Raw genomic sequence first — 22,179 nt, 5'->3', positions numbered from 1 at the left:
TATTTTTTTTAGGAATCCGGCCTGCCGTTGTCACTCTCTGTAAAAGTACAAATTAACATGCACTTTAAGGACCTGAGCAATTTTCCAGTAGTATCTGTATTTAATCATCTAACAGTGCCAATGTTGTGGTTTGAAATCGTAAGTACCTACACTTCCACTACGATGTCATCATTGTGAATTGTTTATTTCAGATGATGTCAAAGCTGCCCGACAGCTTGGACTCGCGGTTCAACTTTTACCTGAACATTTTGCCGTTAGTTAATCCCTTAGGCTTTTGGAGTGGCATCCTGTTGGGAATAAGTCTTTTGGGGTATGCAATAACCAAGGCCACGCTTCACATGTCTACCTTTTCCCGACGAGCTGCTAATATAACAGATGTTAAATATGTACGAGCAAATTTAATTCAAAACATCGCAGGAGAAACAGCAAATCATGCTTACAGTGCGTGCGATATTAAGTTACTAGATGATATTTCGGTTGTAAGGCATCCTGTTAATAAGCAAACAGTCAAGGACTCGGCACTTAGTTCAAAAACAACATACGCCCTGGATATGGAACCTGCTTTATTAGATACGAGCGATAGCAGCGACGAGGGGCGAGACTGTGATATTGTTTCCATATCCCGTACTTCAACAAGCACCCGCTATTGCGCAGATGAAAAAAAATGCTGCCTCGGCGACGATATACGAGTCGAGTGTTTCACCGAGAGCCGAGCTCCGCAAACGATTTTGAAAAGGGAAGAACAGCTGCATTAAGGCAACAGGTGGGTGTAGCTTAGAAATTACCACAATATGGCATGTTGAGAATTAAATTAACAATGCAGTCATGTTATTGTGTCCCTCTGTCCGTACGAAATTCCAGGACCAGGGAATTATAAAAGCTAATACACTTCGCGAGTTTGTTTCAGAACTTTTCAACAACACAGTTTTTTTGTTGTTGTTTAGTTTTTAGTTTATGATTTCTCTTGCCAATTTCTATCGATATGGCAAAATAGCCACGTCCACAAGCCGTCCAAAACTGTCACGCTCACACTATTAAAAAAAATGTTCGATCTGTCACTCTCTTAATTGTTTATAAATGTTTCGTTTTTAAATTTTTTTTTGCAATTTCAAATCAACAAAGTTATAATTTTTCCATGCACTAGCTGATTAAATGGAAATGTTGATTTAGGAATCAACTTTAATGTTTAAAAATGTAATTTTACCCAACGGGACACGGACGGTAATATTATTATAATATATTACAAGCACTTATTTTTATAATTACGTAACAATAAACCAAACCATTTAATTGGCTCATATATCTGTAGTAGAGCATAAACCTTTTAAGTAAAGTTTGAATTAAATTTTGTACATTATAAATAAGTTCACCATTAAGTCTCACTCCATCCAGAACAGTCCAAAATCAGGGAAAAGGAGAAAAACGATTCATCGAATTTAAAAATCAAACTTAATCCCATTCTTTCACTTAAAGCTAATTTAATAATTTAAAGAGCTGTCTATGCTAGCTATGCACGAGCATACGGACAATTGCTGCGTTGCTGGGTTTCAAACATTCGGTCATTGCCTTGTCCGGTTAACATATCCAAAATCTCATCAAACAAGGTCAGCGGTTCATTAGTTAATGTTCAAAGAAGCAATTGTTGACAAGTATTTGCTATACAACATTGCATTTAGATCATTGCACTGTAGACTATTTTTAGATTACATCTTGGTCATTCCAGGCAACCGCCGAAATAAAGTTTGTAAATAGGAAATAAGAGGAAAAATTGGAGAAATAGGAAGTAAATAGGTTACAGAAGGTATTGACGTAGATTTTTTTTGGAATTGAATATCAAAGATATAGTGATTATATAGGAACATATTCAGGATCTGAAATTCTCTTATGTGTATATCAACTGGAATACCCCACTGGAGAAACCTCTTATAAAATTAGTTTCTGAGATTTTTAAACTTATAAACCCTTTTTGTGTATCAGGGCATCTTGTAAGAACGTCGCACCTTGGTTGAAGTACAGATTGATATAGATATTGGAGAATATAATGACAAAAAAAGGTGGTTTGTGGGAGTGTCATATCAAATCGATAGAAAATTAAAGGACTAATAAAAATATGAAAAATGATACAAATATTTTTTAAAAGTGAGGGCGTAACAGGATTGTGGTCGTTATAGTGGGTGTGTCAACCAACATGCGCTACGTCTATGGTGGTCTTGTTCACAGTTCCTATCTCAACAAGAGAATAGATAAATTCAGGAAAGAAGCTGAAGAAAGTCAGTGTAACGAGTAGCGGTCTCACCCACACTTTGGAACAATCTTACATTTTTTTTTCATTTTATTCCCCAATATCTATCGATATCCCAGAAAAATGAAGAAAATGCGCGTTCGCATTCACACTAGCTGAGTAAAAGGTAACTGATAGTCGGGGAACTCGACTATAGCATTACCTCTTGTTTTCTTTAAGCTTGAAGCTATCTATCTATCTGTAATTAAATATGCCTTTTGCTTATCTTCATAAATTTTCTAGATGCATTGTAAAAATACACATTTTGAAAAAGTGTGGGCGTGGCAGTTTTGTGCGGTTTGTGGGTTCTTGCTTTGTCTTAAGAATCCGTATGCTGAATCTCAACCTTCTAGTTTTGATAGTTCCTGAGATCTCGACGTTCATACTGACAGACGGACATGGCCAGATCGACTCGGCTATTGGTCCTGATCAAGAATATACCCTTTTACTCTACGAGTAAGGGGTATAAAAACAAGAAAGAATACTCTAGTCGAGTTTCCCAACTATCAGACAGATACCCGTTACTCATCCGTGAGATTGCGACATTTAATTATTTTTCTCCGTCATATCGATAGATATTGGCGAATATAATAATAAAAATGGGCGGTTGGTGGGATTTGGAGTGGGCGTGGCAAAAAGTTATTGGCATATCGATAGAAACTTACAAAACTAATACAACAATAAAATAGTATCAATACATGTGGGCGTGGCAGTTTTGCGAGCGTTCGAGTGTGCGTGGCAGCATGGGTCAACAATTTTACCCTGCGCCTACGTCTCTATGTCTTCTTTATTCTTAATCTTCTAGCTTTTATAGTTCATGAGATTGAGACGTTCATACGGACATGGCCATACCAATCAAGAATATAAACAGTTATTTTTTTAGCCGTAATCGCTACCTTCTACCTGTTACACACTTTTCAACGAGTAAGAATATAAAGATAATTTATTATTCTTAGAGAAAATTCGAATCCCAAGATTGATTAATTCAAAAAGGTCTTCAGTAATACAGATACACCGATACACGGTAGTCTATGCCAAAGTAGGACAATATGTTAATATCTAGCTATTATAGAGCAGAGTTTAGTCAATCCTATTACAAATAAAAGGACAAGTCCCTAAGCAGCTCATTTGCTTAGTGAAGTAATTGACAATTACTCTGAATTAACAGAGGTCGAAATAAGATCAAATGTATTAGAAGAAGGACAGATTACATTTGGAAATTAACAAACACAGAATGAAATCACGTGAAGACAGATCATAATCCAATGTTGATTTAGCATCTCGTGTAACGAAATAAATTGATGGAAGGGAACATGCACTGGCGGGTGCACGCTTTAGAATCCAGCTCTAGCTCGCCGGCGTTGGGGGTGGTGGTGGTCTGTCTTGTACAGATACCTTTTTGCTACAGACATTAATAAATAAGATCGAGAATTGAGCGTGCTTGCGACAAAAGAATATAATAAAAGAAGCAAATAAATATATTCGGAAGGGGACAGTTCTAGAACAGGAGGAAAAGCTTGAGAATTCGTCGCCTGCGAAACACTGGTGGAATTGTGTCCTACCCTACCTATAATCATATTCCTCAAGATCATGACTCTAGTGGCCCTTTGTGTGCCCTATGTCCGGAGAAACATCAGCCGAGTTCAGTATGTAAATTTGTAGATATTCATTTCTATTTTCATATTGGTGACTTATAATCAATAACAATGTGCAAAAGAAGAATAATAAGTACATATTAAATTGAACTAAATTTGATGCGTCCAGTAAAGGGTGTTTTTTTTTTTTTGTTAAAGAAAATAGTTATAATTAAATATAATTAAATATATTAATTTTCCCTTATTTCAGTTTTTTCAGTGTTGATCTTCTTCATGATATCTTTTTTCATCAATGACTTTTTTCAATTTAGTTTCTTGAATCAGTAAAATAAAAAAAATTATGCGAATGGCTTGGGGGTTTATTCGGTTAAGCTTTAATTAATATTTAACAGTTAACTTCAGAAATATTATTAGAGTTCAACAAATGGTTTCCAGTGTATTTATTAGTCGCGTTATTTTGGGTAAAATTTGTTCAATTTATATTGAAAGCAAAGAAAGCAAATCAAAAATATTTCACAAAAAAAATTAAAAAATTGATTGACTTTTGCCTAGTTAGCTTTCATGATTTTTCCCGGTGTAAACTTTAAAATTGTCTTATTTTTTGTATTATTTTTTGTTCTTTTTTTTAGTTGTCTTTGTAACATGTTGTTTTTAATTTCTTTCTGTGTGTTTTTGTGTATTATTTCCAATAGAAATATTAATGCAGATAAAACTCACTCAATTTTAATCCTCGGCGAAAGATCGATCTCGCGGCGCAGAAGAGCTGCAATAATAGCGTGGCGTTTTCCACGCACACTTTCAAAATATACGAACACAAACTTTCACTCAATTTTTCGAACCAAAACGAACTTAAATAAACTTTTCTTTGCCAAATTTAACCCGAAAATTTAAACGCGTACTCTCTGAAACTGGGAATTCTCCCAGTGCTTTCATATCTCCTAACCCTGCATTGTTCTCGTCCGCGAGCTTTACTTTACCTAGGGCTCCCTTTTTTTAATCAATACATGTTCCAGCAATTAAATTAAATAAAAATCGCAGTTTTTCTGTTTACGCGCGGCTGCAGTTCCAGCTGTGTTTGGAATGGTGTGCGTCACGAGAGGAGAATAAAAACCATTTAAGCTCGGATACGAAATTTTCACGACTTCACTCCTCGACGGTTTGATTAGAAAATAAATTAAACGGAAACTGAAGCCTGGCTCTAGGCCATCAGCAGAAATCATGATCCTCTGAAAATCACCTCATTTGCGATAACCGAATTATCCAAAATTTTCCTGGTGCAGTAAAGGATTGATATTAAGAAACAAAAAGATAAAGTAGAAGGTCAAATAGTTACATTAGAGGATAAGAATTGTCATACAGCAAGAAAGGAGAGGTAGAAATCAGATCAGTTCGTCTGACGATATCCAAGAGTGAGTGAAGAGAAACTGCGGTGCGTAAAATTTAGAACAGATGTAAGGTCAAACGTGTAATGCCTTGCAAAACTATTATTTTCCTATAGAATAAAACCATCTTCATTTGTCTAAGCCAATAAGCGTTTAAGGCATTCCCTGGATATTGTCGGCGGCTCGACAAAGGGAATGATGATAAGGTCCGGGTGCCTAAAGTAAAGATAAAGGAAGGATTTTAAACAAGACCCATTGCTGAACTTTTTCTTTGGAAATAAAAAAATCTGTTGAAAAGAATAAGGCCGACCATGAGCCCAAAAGATGAACTAGAGCTACTTCCAGATTAGAACCATGGAAATGTTGTTTTTATGGAGCTGTCCATTTGTCGTTTCCCAATATATGTGCGGACTAATAACGGAATATTGTCTTCCGTTATATCAGTACGATATTCGAACAATACTGTATCATGAATGGCATTCAATTAATAAGGATTCCTCCATATCGACCCCGTTTTCACCGGGGCAATGTGGTTGGACGGCATCTGGTGCAAATGCTTTTGCTGAGGATGCTATTGGTGATGTGGGTGCTTATGCGGGGAAGGCGCATTCTGCAAGGGCATCGTTGCATTGCCTGACCCGGCATCGACGCCGATTATTAAATCTGTTTTGTAACAAATCCAAAGCTATAGCATATTTATCCTTCGAAACTTTCAGTGAGCGATTGGTGTCCAACGCAGTGTCCCTCAGTCATGATCGTAGATGCTGTAACCTCTCTAACGGCCACAAACCTACCAAATTTGCCACACACCTGAGTATTTATATAGTTCTCAAAAATTATGAGACTACAAACTTTACAAATTTTTTTAATGTTCAGTATTTAATAATCTTAAGAACTGTCTTCGCTACGGCGCTGTCAGGATCGGTCGCAAACCCGCGCTGGACTTCTAGTTGTTGTTAGGATGTAAAGTAAATTTGCTAATGTACTTATGTTTTTGACGAGTTATCTCTTCTCTGACGGATCCCAGGTCAGAAAAGCAATTCATATTTCTAATGTTATTCGATTGACGTGTTCTGATGCGCTGAAATAGGGTTACGCAGGGGGTTATCTGGGTCATCAGACATTTTTCCATCCTCTGGAAATTACCCTAGTTTTATCGCTTTATCGCTTCGGGCCAATCCACCTGCCGGTTCCCACATAGCTCCCTTGTTGACCAGCTTGAGCTTCAACCCAGGTCCAGACGATGCGTTGGTTTGTGTGGAAATTTCTTCCATAAGGTGTTGTCATGGAATCTCTGTGGTTGGCATCTGAAAGTTTTTTAAGTGTCTAGCATTCGTAAGTGTCAAGCATTCGTTACGAGAGTTGGGGGTAACACCTGACACTTTAACAATGCTGCCTTCACGCTCTAATACTTCATATGTTGTGGTATCAAAGATTGGTGTTATCCTTTTAAGGAATACCATATCTTTGCCTTCTCTCTTTTTATGAGTATCTAATTTCCCCTTATGTTTCCGTATACAGTCGTTGTCTTTTTTTCCCGAATCATGAACTTCATACAATATATCTAACACATAAGTGATTTTTTCTCCAATCATTCGGTTGAACATTATTTTGGAAGGGGAGGTCCCTGTCGTGATATGTGGAGTTGTGCAATAACATACACCTTGATTGCTTGTAACAAATTGGATTTGTTCCAATGGACACTTTTTAGTCTCTACTAACGATCAATTCATATTTTCAACCTCAACATTCGCCTGAGGTCAATATGGAGAAGTCCTTATTAATTGAATGCCATTCGTGTTACAGTATTGTTCGAATATCGTACTGATATATTGTCTTCCGTTATCAGTCCGCACTTACGTTGGGAAACGACAAAATATTTTTTCATGGCCCCAATTGATTCCGATGATATTGACCGTACAAATTGTAACTCCATATATCAGGAAAAATAGTCGATAAACAAAGTACGCAATTTCCATTTGGAATAGATTACTAGATATGGAATTCCAATGGCTTTTTGGATAAGGTATTCTTTGCATGCTTGATCTCAACATTCTAGATATTATAGTTCCTGAGATCTCGACCATCATTCGGATAGATGGACGGATAGACTGACAGGTCCAACTCTACTCGGCTATTTATACTGGTCAAAGCAGGATTTGAAGTGTTGTTGTCTATCTTTTCTTGAAAAGTTGATCGATTTTGTAAGGCTATGTGCATCAACGAGTTCACTCTGCTGTGTCTTCTAATCTACAACTAACGCTCTCGCCTCGAGATGGTTCATTTCCTTTTCTTTTCCCTGGTTTTTGTCGCCAACAATTAGCCACCCGATAAATAACCAAACTTAATGTAAACTCCAGTCAGCATATTTGAATTTCACAATGCAGTGAAAATTTTTCAGTAAAAAGCTTTTATGCTAAACATATCTAAAAGTTCAAGAAAATCCTAAAGAAAAGATTCTGGCCAAGGTTGAGTGGATTAGGATTAAGATTTAGAAGATCAGCCTGAATCGGAACGAAATCGTGAACAGCTTCGAATCAACGATAAGCTATTAATAAAGTAATAGTACTATCTTGTAATAGTATAAGTGAAAAAGTCTATCATCGAATAAATAATAATAAAATAAAAATAATTTCGCCACGACACCTACTTTTTATGACGAATCTAGTATTCCCTTTAACTGTACTAGTATAATTACTCGTAGAGTAAAGGGGTTTACTAGATTCGACGGCCTTCTTGGGCAAAACACTGATCTCGGAAGGATAGTTTCTGGAATTAAAAGATTTAAATCTCTATTTGGAAGTCGAAGAAGATGAAAATAGTTATAACGAGTCTAAAACCAGTGCAAATAAATATATAGACACTAAAAAAAAGGATTATGGTTGTTGAGATGGACCAACAAGAAGTGGTAACGCCAGGTCATCATTGGAAGACCGACCTTAGAAATAGTCGATGGAAGGTGAACGAATCAGAAATTTGGATAGTCGGAGACTTATCCAAAAAATATGAAAAGATTTCTGTGTGATATGGGCAAATAGCTTTATTAAAGGATGAGAATTGTCCTCCAGCAAGACGATATTTAATAAAGATGGAAAAAGTCCATAAAATGAATAAAATGTTGAAAAAAAATTTGGCCAAAAACCGAACAAAGCAACATCATCCATGATCGAAATTATCGTGGCAATGTTGTCGTTTGTATTGAAATGTCAATTTCTAGGGCATTACCAAAAAATATGGTACCAAGATATTTCATAGGCAGGTTAATAAGACATCAGCAATATATTTAGATCTTTTAGATGTGGAGATTATTAGCACTTATTGGAATTTGGTAATATATTATAAAATAAAATATTATAAAATTATCTTAATATGATAACAAAATGCGCTTATAATGGGGACGAATAAGGTTTGCGAAAGGCTGAAGACCAATTTAGAAATTAAACCGACTAGCTAATTATTTTAAATGGATTATTTAGTGAGCCCAGTGCTCCTCCTGCCCGCCCCTTATTATGCTGACCGTTGTACACCGCTCATGCTAGATCGGAATGCGTTACTAGGCCGGCCCAATATTGTGTTTCGGGTTACATTTCGGTGTACCCCTCCGACTTGCGCGTGTTAACTTAGATATATGTATTGGAACTTGAAGAAAACTGTAATAATTCGGTAGTTTAGTCTTCTTTTCAATACACTTTATTTCACAGTTAGTTATATTATTTATTACTAGTTCACAATGGTATTCTAATACGTGTGTTCACATTCAACTCCCTTAATCGACTGCCTCTCTCCCTCCAGCCCGATCGCTCGTCTCTCTGCTTATGTTAGATTAATCGGGAGGGCGTGAGTTGCGCTCATCTTCCTCTCGCACCGGTTCCCACAAAAACCATAAATTGTTTGTGATGCAGTCAAGATCCAAATGTAAGCGTGATCCGTTGGAATTCATGGGTTCATTGTATCGTATTTTATTTGGTATAATAAATAAAAATATCAGAGATGAATTAGAAGAAAATATGAAGATTATTTTGATAGCCAGAACAACCTTGATAAACTAATTCCAAAACAAATATCAGTGATTCAACTACTAATTTATTAAAGTGACCAATCGAAGACGTTAACGCAGATTTGAGGATTATGCAAATATGAATTGAAAGTGGGACAGAAGTTCTTAAAGAAAATTATTATGTCTATAAGGAATTATTATAACTTGGTAGGTTATACAAATACAAATATTCTTAGGCCAAATCAGCTTAAAATGGAAATTGGATAAATTCAGCAAGGACTTTCTGAAAATTTAGGAATTCCAGGAAAACGGAACTTAAGGAGGTGTATAAATATATGAGAGCATCAATACAAATTGAAAAATTTGGATTTCCATCATATTTTCGGACATGCTGGTTAATAATCATGGTAATATTAATAACACTTTTCATACGGAAATGTGCTGTTAGACAAAAAATGAAAGCAATAACCATTGCACGTCCGTTGCCAGTACAAAAATTAAAATATGCCCCTAGCCCTGCAGGCAATTTGGTAGAACGTTCTAATGTTAGAGATAAGATTAGAATATGCGAATTTCATGTTAGCCACCTAGGCTAGGAATAAAAAAAAAATTTTAGTTTAAAATATCATCGCAACAAATGTAGATGTTTGCTTTATGTGAGGCCTCTTTACAAACACAATTGTCACATTAAATAAGGTTCAAATTGAAGTAATATTCCTTCAATTTTATGACGATCCTTCAGAAGGCAATATTCTTTTCAAAATAAATTTCAATTGTCAATAAATAAGAAAGACATTAGTAGGGGTAGTTTTACCAAAATAAGATTGAACTTTGTAAAAGCTCGGCTTTTTGATAGTATTGTACTAAAATCAAGGGCTGACGCTATCCGCCATCAGGCGGGGGTTCGAAACCAGGACGAGCAAGGTAGCGGCAGCACATCACTGACCGGATATGCAGAACAAAGTTTGCGATAACGTGTTGGAAAAATGATAACCTGGGCTATGGAGAAGAAGGTAGATTCAGAAGGCCCAAGAAACTACAACTGCGGAAAGAACCGAGTCATGGGATATAAGGCGACCTGGTGGTTATTGAGCGGATCATGCATGCACATTAAGCAAAGTAAATCAAAATGGCAGATACGATGTAAAAATAGTCGCGCTAGGAAAACTTTTTACTGTTTGACTTGCGGCGCATAAATTGGGATGCAAACTTAATATTACCTCCGTAGTAGACTACTTTTAATTAATTTACATTCTCTAGCTAACCGTTAATTGATGCTTGGAAAAGTCTTTATTTGTAAGCTTATTTGTGGGGAAGTTGATGGTCCCGACTTGTTTTGTCGGCTAAACTTCTCTGTTCCAAATAGATTTACTAGAAACTACATACCCCTAATATTGAATCGTTGTTGATTTGTTGATATTTAGCTCATTTAGCTATACTACAGAATATTATGTTCTACTATAATAGACTGTAATCTTGTCTCTCTGCCGTTCTTAACGCAATCAATTTTAACTTTTTAACACATAATTATATCTTAATACTATTTATATTTATTATATTTAATTTATATTATTATTATATACATATATTCATACCGCGAATCCTACTGCAAACGATAAAATCAATAAACTAGGCACTGTAACAAACAGTTTTTCTTGACTCTTCTCAGCTCAGAAAGCTTTTCTGTTCGTCTAAACAAAGGAGAAAATAGGGTTTCAGATTAGATAAGCTTTATTATCTGGTCAATGGACTCCTACAGTCCTCGACGGCTGCTGCGCAGCGTTACTGCTACATCGTCCTGCCTTCGTTTTCCCACGTCGTAGAAGGGATGTTATAGTGGCGGAGGTGTATCGTTCGTTAGTGCAAGCCAACTCTCTTACCAGAACCACCTTTACCGACCAAAGTCTCCACTGTCCCTTCTGACCACGCCAGGCCCTTGTCGTCTCTGGCTCCTGCCGGGTCAGATGAGCCCTATGGTGGCGGTCTATCGTCTATTAGGTTGAACCAAAGCTTTCCATAGAAACAAGAATATCGCGAAGAAGAACAACACTGAAAGAAATTGAAATAGGGGAAAAATTATTCAAATATTTTTGTAGAATATATTTAGTATCTAGTCATCTTAGCATCTATTTTATTATTACTTTTTTCTTGAATAATAAAAAATTTTTTTAATGTTTCTTAAACTTACATAAATCTTAATCTAACATCGTATACTGGACTCTTAAGCGTGCACCAGCCTTTCAAGGTTCCCTTGCCTACAATCAATTTATTTCGTTAAACGTTACTGGTTACACCTATTCAAAATGTGTTTTTTTTTCATCGGCAAACTCCCAGCCCACCTAAACCAGAGGTTCCTTTTTCTAGGAAGCTTTTACGATATTCCATACGGGAACTGGCCAACATTAAACAGTACTTCGTATACGTATATGTCCAAAAACCACCTCACGCCACTCGTCGAAAACATGTCTCATCCTTCACTGCAAACTGCCTCCAACGCGGTCCAGGATTGGCTGCACGCAATCGAAAAATGGACTGCCAAATGGAATGTGGCCATTAACTCCTCAAAGTCAGCCTGTGTAACTTTTTCCCTGCGACCCGGAACCTGCACAGATCTGACCTTCAATGGAAGCCCTATCACCAATGCTAGATCGCACTGCTACCTAGGAGTTCATCTAGATCGGAGACTGACCTGGGGGGCCCACATCACGTCGGTCAAATCAAAGTCACTGGCGAAGCTAAAAAAGCTCGACTGGCTCTTCCACTCCAGCAAACTTCAAATGAGCTCTAAGGCTCTTTTAATCAAAGCCATTCTCGCTCCAACGTGGAGTTATGCCATCCAGGTGTGGGGAACTGCCGCCAAATCCCAGCTTAATAGGCTCCGTGTGGTCCAGTCAAGAGCTGCACGTCACGCATCTGGGCTCCCCTGGTACGTGACGAACATAGTCATCGAAAGAGATCTGAAAGTTACCCTTCTTGGGGATCAGATTAATTTCCACAGCAGCCGTTATGCCGACAGGCTTATGGCCCACCCGAACCGACTAGCAACTATCCTAGCTGATCCCATCTCTCTCCGAAGACTGAAGAGGGTACACCCCAGCGATCTCCTTACCCGGAGGATAACATAACATATTACATTTTCTTTTGTACTTTATAATTAAGATACCACTTGGTCTCATTTATCTTTATCACACATTAGGTTAAGTTCAGAGGAATTACTGAACGATTCCTTTTGAAATCTTAATAAATAGAATTAGTTACTCCAAAAAAAAAAAAAAAATATTACTGATAAGTTCGGAATTCACCCGTGGTAGCTTGGCCTAGTACGTCGACATTGTCGGCCAAAGAAACTAAAATCGTCCCCCCAAAAATAGGCATAAAAAGCCGTAAAGACTCAAACCTCTTACACCACCTACCTCCGTAGCCTAGTACGTCGGCAGCGTCGGCTATACGTTTTCCGGTCAGTATCCCGCCTTCTCTGTAATGATACCTGATAAAGAAACGATATATCTGCACCGATAAATGCGTTACCATTGTATCAGAGATCCAGCTCTTTATAGTATAGAGTATACTAGATTCGTTGAAAAGTATGTAACAGGCAGAAGGAAACGTTTCCGACTACATAAAGTAGTCAATAGCCGATCAATAGCCGAGTCGATCTAGCCATGTTCGTCTATCCGTCTTTCCGTATGAACTTCGAGATCTCAGGAACTATAAAAGCTAGAAGGTCGAGATTCGACATACAGATTCTTTGAGACGAAGACGGTGCACAAGTTTATTGACCCATGTTGCCACGCCCGCTTTCTCTCCTTAATCTTAATTACAACGTTCGTGTCCTCCCTCTCATGTGCCATGCGAATAGCATTACTCTCATCGCTCTCTGTGAATCTGCGCTTTCGTCGCTATCTGGAGCGTATGCGCTTTTGGAGATTATGCTTCGCTTCAAGCTGCTTTGTTGGTGGAGTTTCATCAACATTCAATGCATATCTCTTCCGCTCTAACATAAAAGGGCTAAGGCTTAGCGGGTCTAAATGAATACTGTTCTGCAAACAGCTTTTGAGCAGGAACCACCTTTTCGCCGTGCGCTGCTCACAGCATTAATTACTCTTCAATCTCTTTAGTGATCGGTAAAGTAGGCCTGGACCTGCTTGTGGGAGTCGACTAGAAACTTTTGTCAAAGCTGTACGTTACATTTTTAAGACTATACTTAGAGACGATAAGAGCCCCCGGACATTCATAAAGTCCTTGTATATGGACTTAAAGCCCAGCAAACTTTTTACCATTGTCAGTTTAAGTGATATGAACATCCACGAACGATCCAAGATAACGCTGCCAAAAATGACCTTCATGCGATTACCCTAGATTACTCTTAGGACACCATATTTTTATCGGTACATGTACAATTTCCGTTTCCCAATTGGGTTGTTTTTCTTAATTCCATGTTCTCATGTTCTCTCATTTCTTTGCACAAGCACCATTAAACTTGGAATGGATGTCGGGCACCTTAGACACAAGCGGGAAACTTACTGAGCCTTTTTAAAATATCTACATTTTGGAAAATTAAATTAATTTTTCGTTGTCTGAAATGTATGTTGGATCTTGTGCTGGAAAGACAACCAAAAGTGGCCTAACCCACTAAACCAATATCTACCCTTCTCCGTTCTCGGTAGTTCTAAGTTGTCCCGACACCAAATTGCAACGTAAACATGCATGTATGAGTGCGGCAAAAAATAGTGATACATACGTGCCATTTAAGCGCGAGATTTAGCAGAGTTGTCATAAAGTTTGTTTGCAAGCTGTATTCCAAAAGTGGGTTAACTTTAATAGCAAGCAGCTTTGGAGATACAGGTCGAAAAATCTATTTACGATTTTATTTGCGAAATTAGGACTGTAAAAACTTTATAGAATTTTTAAAATGAATAGAAGCGAAATCTTGGCCTTGCGAAAGAAAGAGATCCTTTGGAAGTGGTCGGTTTGAGATAGCAGCATTTCATCGAAAAAAGTGCAAGCAGCAAAGAGATTTTTTTTTAATTTGTTTATTTGACATCTGCTGCAAAGTACGGCTTCCAGGGATCTCCTTACGCTCGCACGAGAAGAGAATGTGCTCTGGGGCTTCGCACCGTCTACTTCCGCATCATGGGCATTTACATTTCCTCGTGTGCAAAGCGCTTAAGGTCGCTGCGAACTGATCAGCTGCGTTAAATGGAACGTTATTTCGCCATGCTTCCGTTCTATCCACGGCGTGAAATTAGGAATCAGCTGCTGCATCCAGCGACCCTTTAGCCCGTTGCTCCACCTGTGCTTCCATGTCTCCAAAATGCACTGCCTTGGTTCTGCTCATATTGACCTCTTGGGGCTGAAGAAGACGGTTCTACCGTGGGTTTGGTTGAAGACCACTTTGTTTTCCTGTGCTCGTAGTTCTAGAGGCGGTATTCCTGCGATTACCAATGCCGCCTCGTTGGACACTGTTCTGAAGGCGCAGCAGATACGTAGTGCCGACAGTTTATGGGTAACATTTAGGCCCTGAGCGTAGCTTTCTGATTAAGCGCTTTTGGCCACACCGGGACGGCATATGGTCGCGCGGGTGATGTTCGTCAGCAGCCGTCTTCTCGCCTGTTTTGGGCGTTTGGTATTCAGCAATATGGTTGATAACGTCCAATTTACTCCTGCTGCTTTCGAGCTAGCGTACGCTAGGTGTTTACGGGACGAGGCCTGGTCTCCATCATGACTCCCAGGTACTTAATTGCCCGAGGAGGACACCGAGGAACTGCCTACTTCGACAGTGGCCGTCTCCACTACGATCTCGCTTTTTTCACCCAGCGGTAAGCGAAGTATCCCGTCATATATGGCGTTCCACAGAAGTGGGACAAGAACCGAGCCTTGCGGGACTCCACCGGTGACCTGGTGCCTGAAGACTCCTTCCGACGACTCGCACAGTAGGACCCGTTCCGAGAAGTAGCTGCAAATGAACCTGACTAGGTAGGCTGGAACGCCGAAGCCAATTAATGCTTTTAGGATCCCGTCCCACCTCGCTGTGTTTAAGGCGTTCCTGATGTCTAGTGTGACCATGAGGCAGTACGCATGGTCACCCGCGTCAGCGATAGCCCTCTGTAGCCGAATGCACACCAGTTTCTCCAGGAGCTTGCCAGATCCATCGATGAGGTATATCGGCCGAAACGATGAAGGCTCCTCGGGTGGCTTCCCTGGTTTTGGGAGGAGCAACAGCTTTTGTATCTTCCAGCAACTTGGGAAGACTCCTTCAGTCAGGCACTTGGATAATTCTTTCGCAAACGAGTCTGGCTGGAGGTAGAGAGCAAGCCGAAGCGCCCTGATCGGAATGTCGTCGGGTCCGGGAGTCTTGCCGTTCTTTCCTAATTTTTGCCAGCTCCAGGATCTCCTTACTGCTGACCGTGGCGTCGGCTTCGACGTTGTGCCCTGTGTCTGAGTCGGCGGGGCGTAACCCATCCATCAAAGGAATCCGCTACACTGCGGAGCATCGCTGGGTACAGTAGCTTGGGAGTCCTCGTATATGTCTTCTTGACCACCACATTGAGTCCTCGTATATGTCTTCTTGACCACCACATTGTAGGCACTTCCCCATGGGTCGCTGTCAGCAGAATCGCATAGGTCGAAGAAGCATTTCCGCTTGCTCTCCCGTATCTTGAGTGCTTTCCTGTGGGCTCTATACTCGGATTGGCGTTCGGCAAAGGACTCCGCACCTCTAGCGCGATGATAGCGACGACTGGCGGATAGGCAAACTCGTATAGCCACCAGTAGACAGGGGCACTTTTTCGGCTATGGGTCCTGCTCGTTTGCATGCTGACGTCGCACGCGACCTTCAAGTGCCTCTTTAGCGCGACTACCGTCAGCCCAGCTCCTTCTCTGCTCAGCGAGGGTACGAACTGCTCTCGGAATAACTGCGTGTCCAGAGCGTTCGGTAGGGCTCGCTAAGTAGCGCAAGCTCCACTCTGCGTTCACACACCGTCTGCACTAGCAGGTCTTGTGCTGCCGTGCAGTGATTAATGTTAAGCTGAATCAAACATATAATTGGGGTTCGACATCACTTTGCTATACGGTAAGGCAGCTGATGGGGTGATAACCAGCGCGGTTCGAGCGGTCGCTGCTGCAGTCTGGCTTGTGGATTACTTCCCGCTACAGTGGCGTGGGGCGGAGTCCTGAGTTGGCGCTGAGGTCCCGCTGCCTTCTGCGGGTCTGATCGCTGGACTTTCTGCGCGGACAGCGCCGTGTGCTTCTTTGGTTTAGGACCGTCCTTGCCCTTACTCGGTTCCTCGTAGCTGGAGAGACGTTTAGGGGTGGTCTATTGGCTAGAATCGGTGCTTGCGGTGCGTCCGAAATGCGAATTCTCCGCCTCCGGCTGCTTTGTGCGCAGCTTCAGTTGGAGCTCCTTCAATCTGGCAAATGAGTTTTTCATTGCGAAATTAACGCTTGTGGTTGACCTTCGCTAAAAGGTTGTCCAGAATGGCTTCCGTCTCCTCCATTTTTTGCTGGGGGTCTTTACCCGCTTTGCTGGTTGGGTTCTGATGGGGGGAGGACGCTTCTAATGGCCTCTTGGGGGTGCTCAACTCCTTAATGACACTTCGAAAGGTCCACGGTAGTCCTTCACAGTGTCCAGATTCTTCTCGTCTTTGCAGCTTTTCAAGCCCATAATCTACCGGGCATATGGGGAGTGGCGAAGTGCTTCATATGGTCCCTGAATTTTTCGGCATCTGTTCTGTATTCAGTCTTAGATAAATCCGTAAATATTGCAACTGCGTTCTTTGATTGTACATATATTCTGTTCCAATCCTCTTTAGGTATAAAAGCTCTTTACACTTAAGTTATTTTACAAATTTGTAGAATAAACCTGTTAATTTTTTTGTGCTATTTTACTTAAACGTTTAAAGCTTTTAAGGATCGGCAGTTTGCCATTCGTTCGGCAAAGTAAAGTTAATCGACAAAAATATACATAACTCAGCATAAGGAATTTCGAGAGTTGTTGTTGGGTGCTGTAGAAAACAGGAATCGAATTCTATAGCAAGCTGCAATTAGGCTTTTGCAAAATGCGGTCTATTTTTTTATAGATATCGCAAAAAAACCATTTTTGTCGCCTAAAAACAAAAATTTAACGTTTATAATGAACCAGCATTAACTGATGATAGTTAGACACATATATGCGATAGTCGTTCAAAATGCATAATAATAATTATTATTTTCGCGAGTGGCGACCTGGGAAGGATATTAAATAATAATTCTTTAACCGAAAGTAATAATTGACCAAACTATAATGTTATTTTTCAGGTGACATGTAACTCAGGGAGCCCAAAGTTTATCAGCTCGCTTCTCGCCATGGAGAAGTCACCATTTAGTGGTTTTGGATGTGTAACCGATCTGGAACATTAGGTTTTTGGCTAATAAAACTAAGTTATAGAATACAGCTCTCGTAGTGTTAATTCAATCGCTAATTTGATTCAATTTATTTTAATACACACGCTAATAGCTGTTTAAAAACTGTGATAGGTTTAAACAAAAAGTTGTAGTTCATAATGTTTAGAAGAATTACATTTTACCCCTGTAAATATATCACAAATGCTTTTTATTGAATAAATATCATCTAAAATATGACAGTAAGTGACAAATGATTTTGGCATGTGCTCATAACTGCGACCTAGCTCCAGAACTTCTCACAAAAATGCATGGAACGGTTAAATCATGTCTTAGTACCCGGACAAGGAAGCTGGCTGGTAAAACCACTCGGTCTTTAGAAGAGAGGACAGTGTAAATCATTTAATTTAAAGTATTTCCACATAAGAGTACGCTAATCAGATGATAAAATCTTTAATCGCTCTACTGAAAAGTAATACCAAACTGAAGTTTTCGAAAAGGAAAATATTTGAAAATCGATCCTAAGTCATTACAAAAACAATTTCAATCGAAGACGCCGTTCATATCTCAATATGTTATCAATCGAGATCCATAAATGATGAATTATTTTCAGCTAGCCAATAGTCCCCATTTGCTATGACAGCACCATAGCGATGCCAAACTATTGTTACCCATTGTGCGATATTAACTTTCTCCCCCGCTGCAGGCAATGGAAATAATTCCAGTTCAGCAGAGAGAGCAAGTTCACGAAAGGCCGTTCACGTAATACCTGTTTATGAGGACAGCGGATGGACTACGAGGAAACGTTGGCATTGATAAGAACGTGTTTTCCTGCGTAAGCTAGGCACATGTAAAATTCCTATTGGATACATAAGCATGCATCCGCCATAGCTGCCAATAGTGGCACGCTGGGTATAAGATTTATTTCAAGATTACAACAATGTCCACATGGGACCTACGATGACTTCTATTAGTAATAACACCTTCTTGTGTACGTAGATGGTCTTAAAATATGCATGCAGTATTCGGACATTTCTTGCCATTCGGACTTACAATGTTACTTATTTTAATAAACTAATGTTGCGAAAGCGACGAAAGCAGGGTATGCTTTGGGATACTGAATTGTCTCCGTGCAGTTTTAGTTGCCACAGCTCCTGACAGGTAATTTTTCAACGATGATGATCCCAACGGATCAAACAGTAAAGTTACTATGGACGAAATGATGCGCTTGGTCTGAATCTACTTTTGGTGAGAACGTGAATGTGTTCCGTACTTGGTCCCAACAGCAAATGTTTGATTCCAGCGTCATCTAAAAACTTTTTGTAGGCCATCCTGTAGAATCAATGGAAGTTCCCCGTTTAGTTGATGTAGCTCCTCCGCTATCGTATCCGCTCCGCCCAAGAAGTAATCTTCATAGAACGACGATTTGATGGCTTTTGCCCTAATTTTCAATTTGTTTATAAATTGTTCGTCTAGATATGGCAAGCTTCGTATGTATGTATGCATGTGTATGTCGCTGTACCATACATTACGGGGGTCAATGGTTGCGAAGGCCAAGCTCTCCAAGGAATGTATGAGGGAATTGGTTCGAGTAAGAATACTCGCAGTGGGAATAGGTATTAGATCTTTCGATACTTCTACAAGCAACCCTGATTAAAATGCAACCCTAGACAAGAGCAAGCTATCGATAGAAAGGGAGCGGGAGTGAAGATTGTCGAGTCGAGTGAAGTTGTTGCTCAGAGCGGTTGTTCCTAAATCTAAATAATAAATTGCGTAATAATTCTAAATAATTAAATGAGAAGTCTTGAAGAACATAAATGATTGGTTACACTTATAAGCTTTACTACTTGTTAAAAGGAAACTATATAAGCAAAGAACTACATGTATTGGAAACTGCGGTCCTCGGGTGACACGTTGAGTTGGCGTAACATCTTAACCACATTAGCAGTGATTGTTTAGAGTTGTATACGAAAACGAATGAGTAATGTGTAAATTTCTGGGTAAAAGGTATGTCCGACCTTTAAAAATCTGATCCGATTTCTGGGACGTTGTCTTGCAATATACGTAGATAGCTACTTTAAGCTTTATTGACGTGCTATTACACAAAAAGCGCCTCGACGTGATATTAGAGATTAAATGTTGTTAAATTTACGTTTGCGTTTCACCAGCGCTTGCTCCGTGGCTGCCTTGGTCCGAACTATTTGACCAGAACAGTGCTAATGACGACACAATCGGACCGAGGTTCTGTGAGACTTCAAACTGCGGTCGATTTAGGTGAAAGTCGATAAAGCAGCAAGTAATGTGCTACAGGTGCAGCATCTCTCCGTCGACGGGCAGTTAGCTACAAGATAACCCTTGCCAAGGCAATTAATGCATAGCGCTTGGGCTTTTACTTCTAGGACGAGATTAATAAATTTTGGACATCCAACGGACTTGTGGTCCAGTTCTAAACAGATTTTATAAGTTTTTGCTCTTTAATAGAAGTACAGACTGGCCTGGTTCGTTTGCGAGCGGGCACTATGACCTGGTTGGCTTATAGGGGCCTCAGCAGTTGGTATCGATGACTTGTAAGCATTTGTTCCACGAAGGCAAGATGATGTAATACAAGGAATAGAATTGCACTTCCTTTTGTTCCCCTGATCCTCAGCAACTGTTGACCATTTCACTTGGCGGCTGTTGGCATTGCGATAAGGGACAATACGTTGTCAAAGAATACGAGAGATCAGTTGGTATAGCGCTGCCAACGATCCATATCCGTCGTGTAGTTGTCTGCGGTCACCTGGAATGCTCCTCTAATACAGTTGAAATACAGCTTGAACTTCTCGATCTTAGACATTGGTGACCAATCCATTAATGGATTCAATAATGCCAATGTTGTTTGCTCCTGGCCCAAGTTGTTCTTGAACGCAGACCTTGGCGTGGATAAATAAGTCCTCCATTTCAAAACGAGCATTTCGCTGCATCTCAGGTGGATCCTTTTGCTCTATGGCTTTATAAGTAGTTAATGCAGGTCTAAAATAGGATTCCAAAATTGACGAACGATAAAATAGTTCCAATGGAGATAAATTAAAACCAGGTTTCACTGATTTGCTCATGCGCATAAGCTTTGCTGAGCCTTAAGTTGCTCCTGCGAGGACATTTTTCCATGCCCAAAATGTAGTGGAAAGTTTTCGCTCCCCAAAGCCTAGAGTGAAATCAATGTGATGAGACAGAATGAGGTTAACCACAGCCATTACAAAATATTAGCAAAAACAACACTGGCTCTGTCACGGTCGCCAAATGCTGAAACACTATATCTTCAGAAAATAAGTAGTCGGATAGTAATTGTTTTTAGCATGAATTTATAATAATAAATTTGTATCGCAGTCTGTCTAAATATGTGTTTAGACATAAGTAGGCAAACTATAAATATGTTTATGTTTATTTATGGGCTGCAATAAACATGTCACGGGACAGCATAAGTGGCAACTACAGATAAGTACGATTGCAGCGGCCTTTTTTTGGAGTGTCAAGAGATATGACCACGCGGGAGGCCTCAAACATAGATTTAAGAATAAAACTCAGCTGCATTTACCAACGCAGACTGCGGCGTCTTACAAGCGCTGCATTATATAATTAGATGATAAGAACCTATGTAAGAATGAATAAAAGGCGAAGCCCTCGCTGCAGCGAGTCAGTTAGATCAAACACCCGAATTGAACTCATTAAGTGTACGCACAAGTTTATAGTCTATAGTCTATTATTATCTATCTTCAATATAGCTTGTGCCGTCATCAGTTTATAGATCAGTGGTAATTGTATAACTTTATATTCACCCGGTAGCATTTGTTTTCGTCCTAATTTTTGCTTAACTTTTTCGAGCTCCTCCAGAATATTGTTAGGCGCAATTAGTGTTGGATGAATTCTTCCTTCACTAATGTCTGTTATCATTGAGATCGCTGTTGCTTGTGGGCTTTGTGCCTCTTCAATCCAGTTTCGCACTTGACTTGATAACATAAGGAATTTAATTGACTCCTTATATACCATAAAGTGCTCCTTCATGGTTTCTGCAATAATACTGACTTGTTGGGTCAGTTTTCCCAAATTCCGGTTTGCTTCTATGGTAGTTGCTCTTACTAAAGTGCCACTTGATGCCTTCTTTTTCTAGTGTAGGTGCTAACTCATTATTGTTTTTAATGGCAGCTACAAATTCTTTGCCCAAAACTCTTGAAGCTCCCACGAAGTTTGTTCCATTATCTGAGTATAGGTTCTCACTCTTGACTGGACATCTCTTGCTTGTATCGTATGCATACAATACATTCCCTTAAATATTTCTTTAAGGAATTTTGTATGCCAAATATCCAGAACTCCCTCTGAATATAAGTTCTCATAATGTTAATTCCGCCATGCAGAGTTTCTTTATGAGCATCCTTTGCAATTAACCAAGTCAAATGTGACTTATCCAGTATAATTAGATGTTTTACATTATAGGGTATCATTGCGTTTTGCAATCGTCCACCAACTCGAAGTACGCCATAACTATCCATTTAGCTCTTTGAGTCTAAT

General features: G+C 39.6%; 1 protein-coding gene across 3 annotated transcripts in view; it reads left to right on the top strand.

Moving 5' to 3' along the window:
* Positions 1-17,832, top strand: part of LOC116800190 (scavenger receptor class B member 1) — a 150,149-nt gene extending 132,317 nt beyond the window's left edge. For 2 of the 3 annotated variants that reach the window (XM_032713827.1, XM_032713826.1), the window contains exons 8-10: positions 13-138; positions 192-763; positions 17,551-17,832. In XM_032713827.1, coding sequence (XP_032569718.1) covers positions 13-138; positions 192-755 — 690 coding nt within the window. In that variant the 3' untranslated portion in view covers positions 756-763; positions 17,551-17,832. Of the gene's footprint in view, positions 1-12; positions 139-191; positions 764-17,550 lie in introns of those variants that run through there. The other variant, XM_032713829.1, reaches the window with a different exon arrangement.
* The last annotated feature ends 4,347 nt before the right edge of the window (positions 17,833-22,179 follow it).

Source organism: Drosophila sechellia, chromosome 2L, assembly GCF_004382195.2.
Source record: "Drosophila sechellia strain sech25 chromosome 2L, ASM438219v1, whole genome shotgun sequence".
NCBI lineage: Eukaryota > Metazoa > Arthropoda > Insecta > Diptera > Drosophilidae > Drosophila > Drosophila sechellia.
The sequence above is the reverse complement of the archived record's forward strand: the minus strand, read 5'-3'. Positions and strand labels throughout refer to the sequence as shown.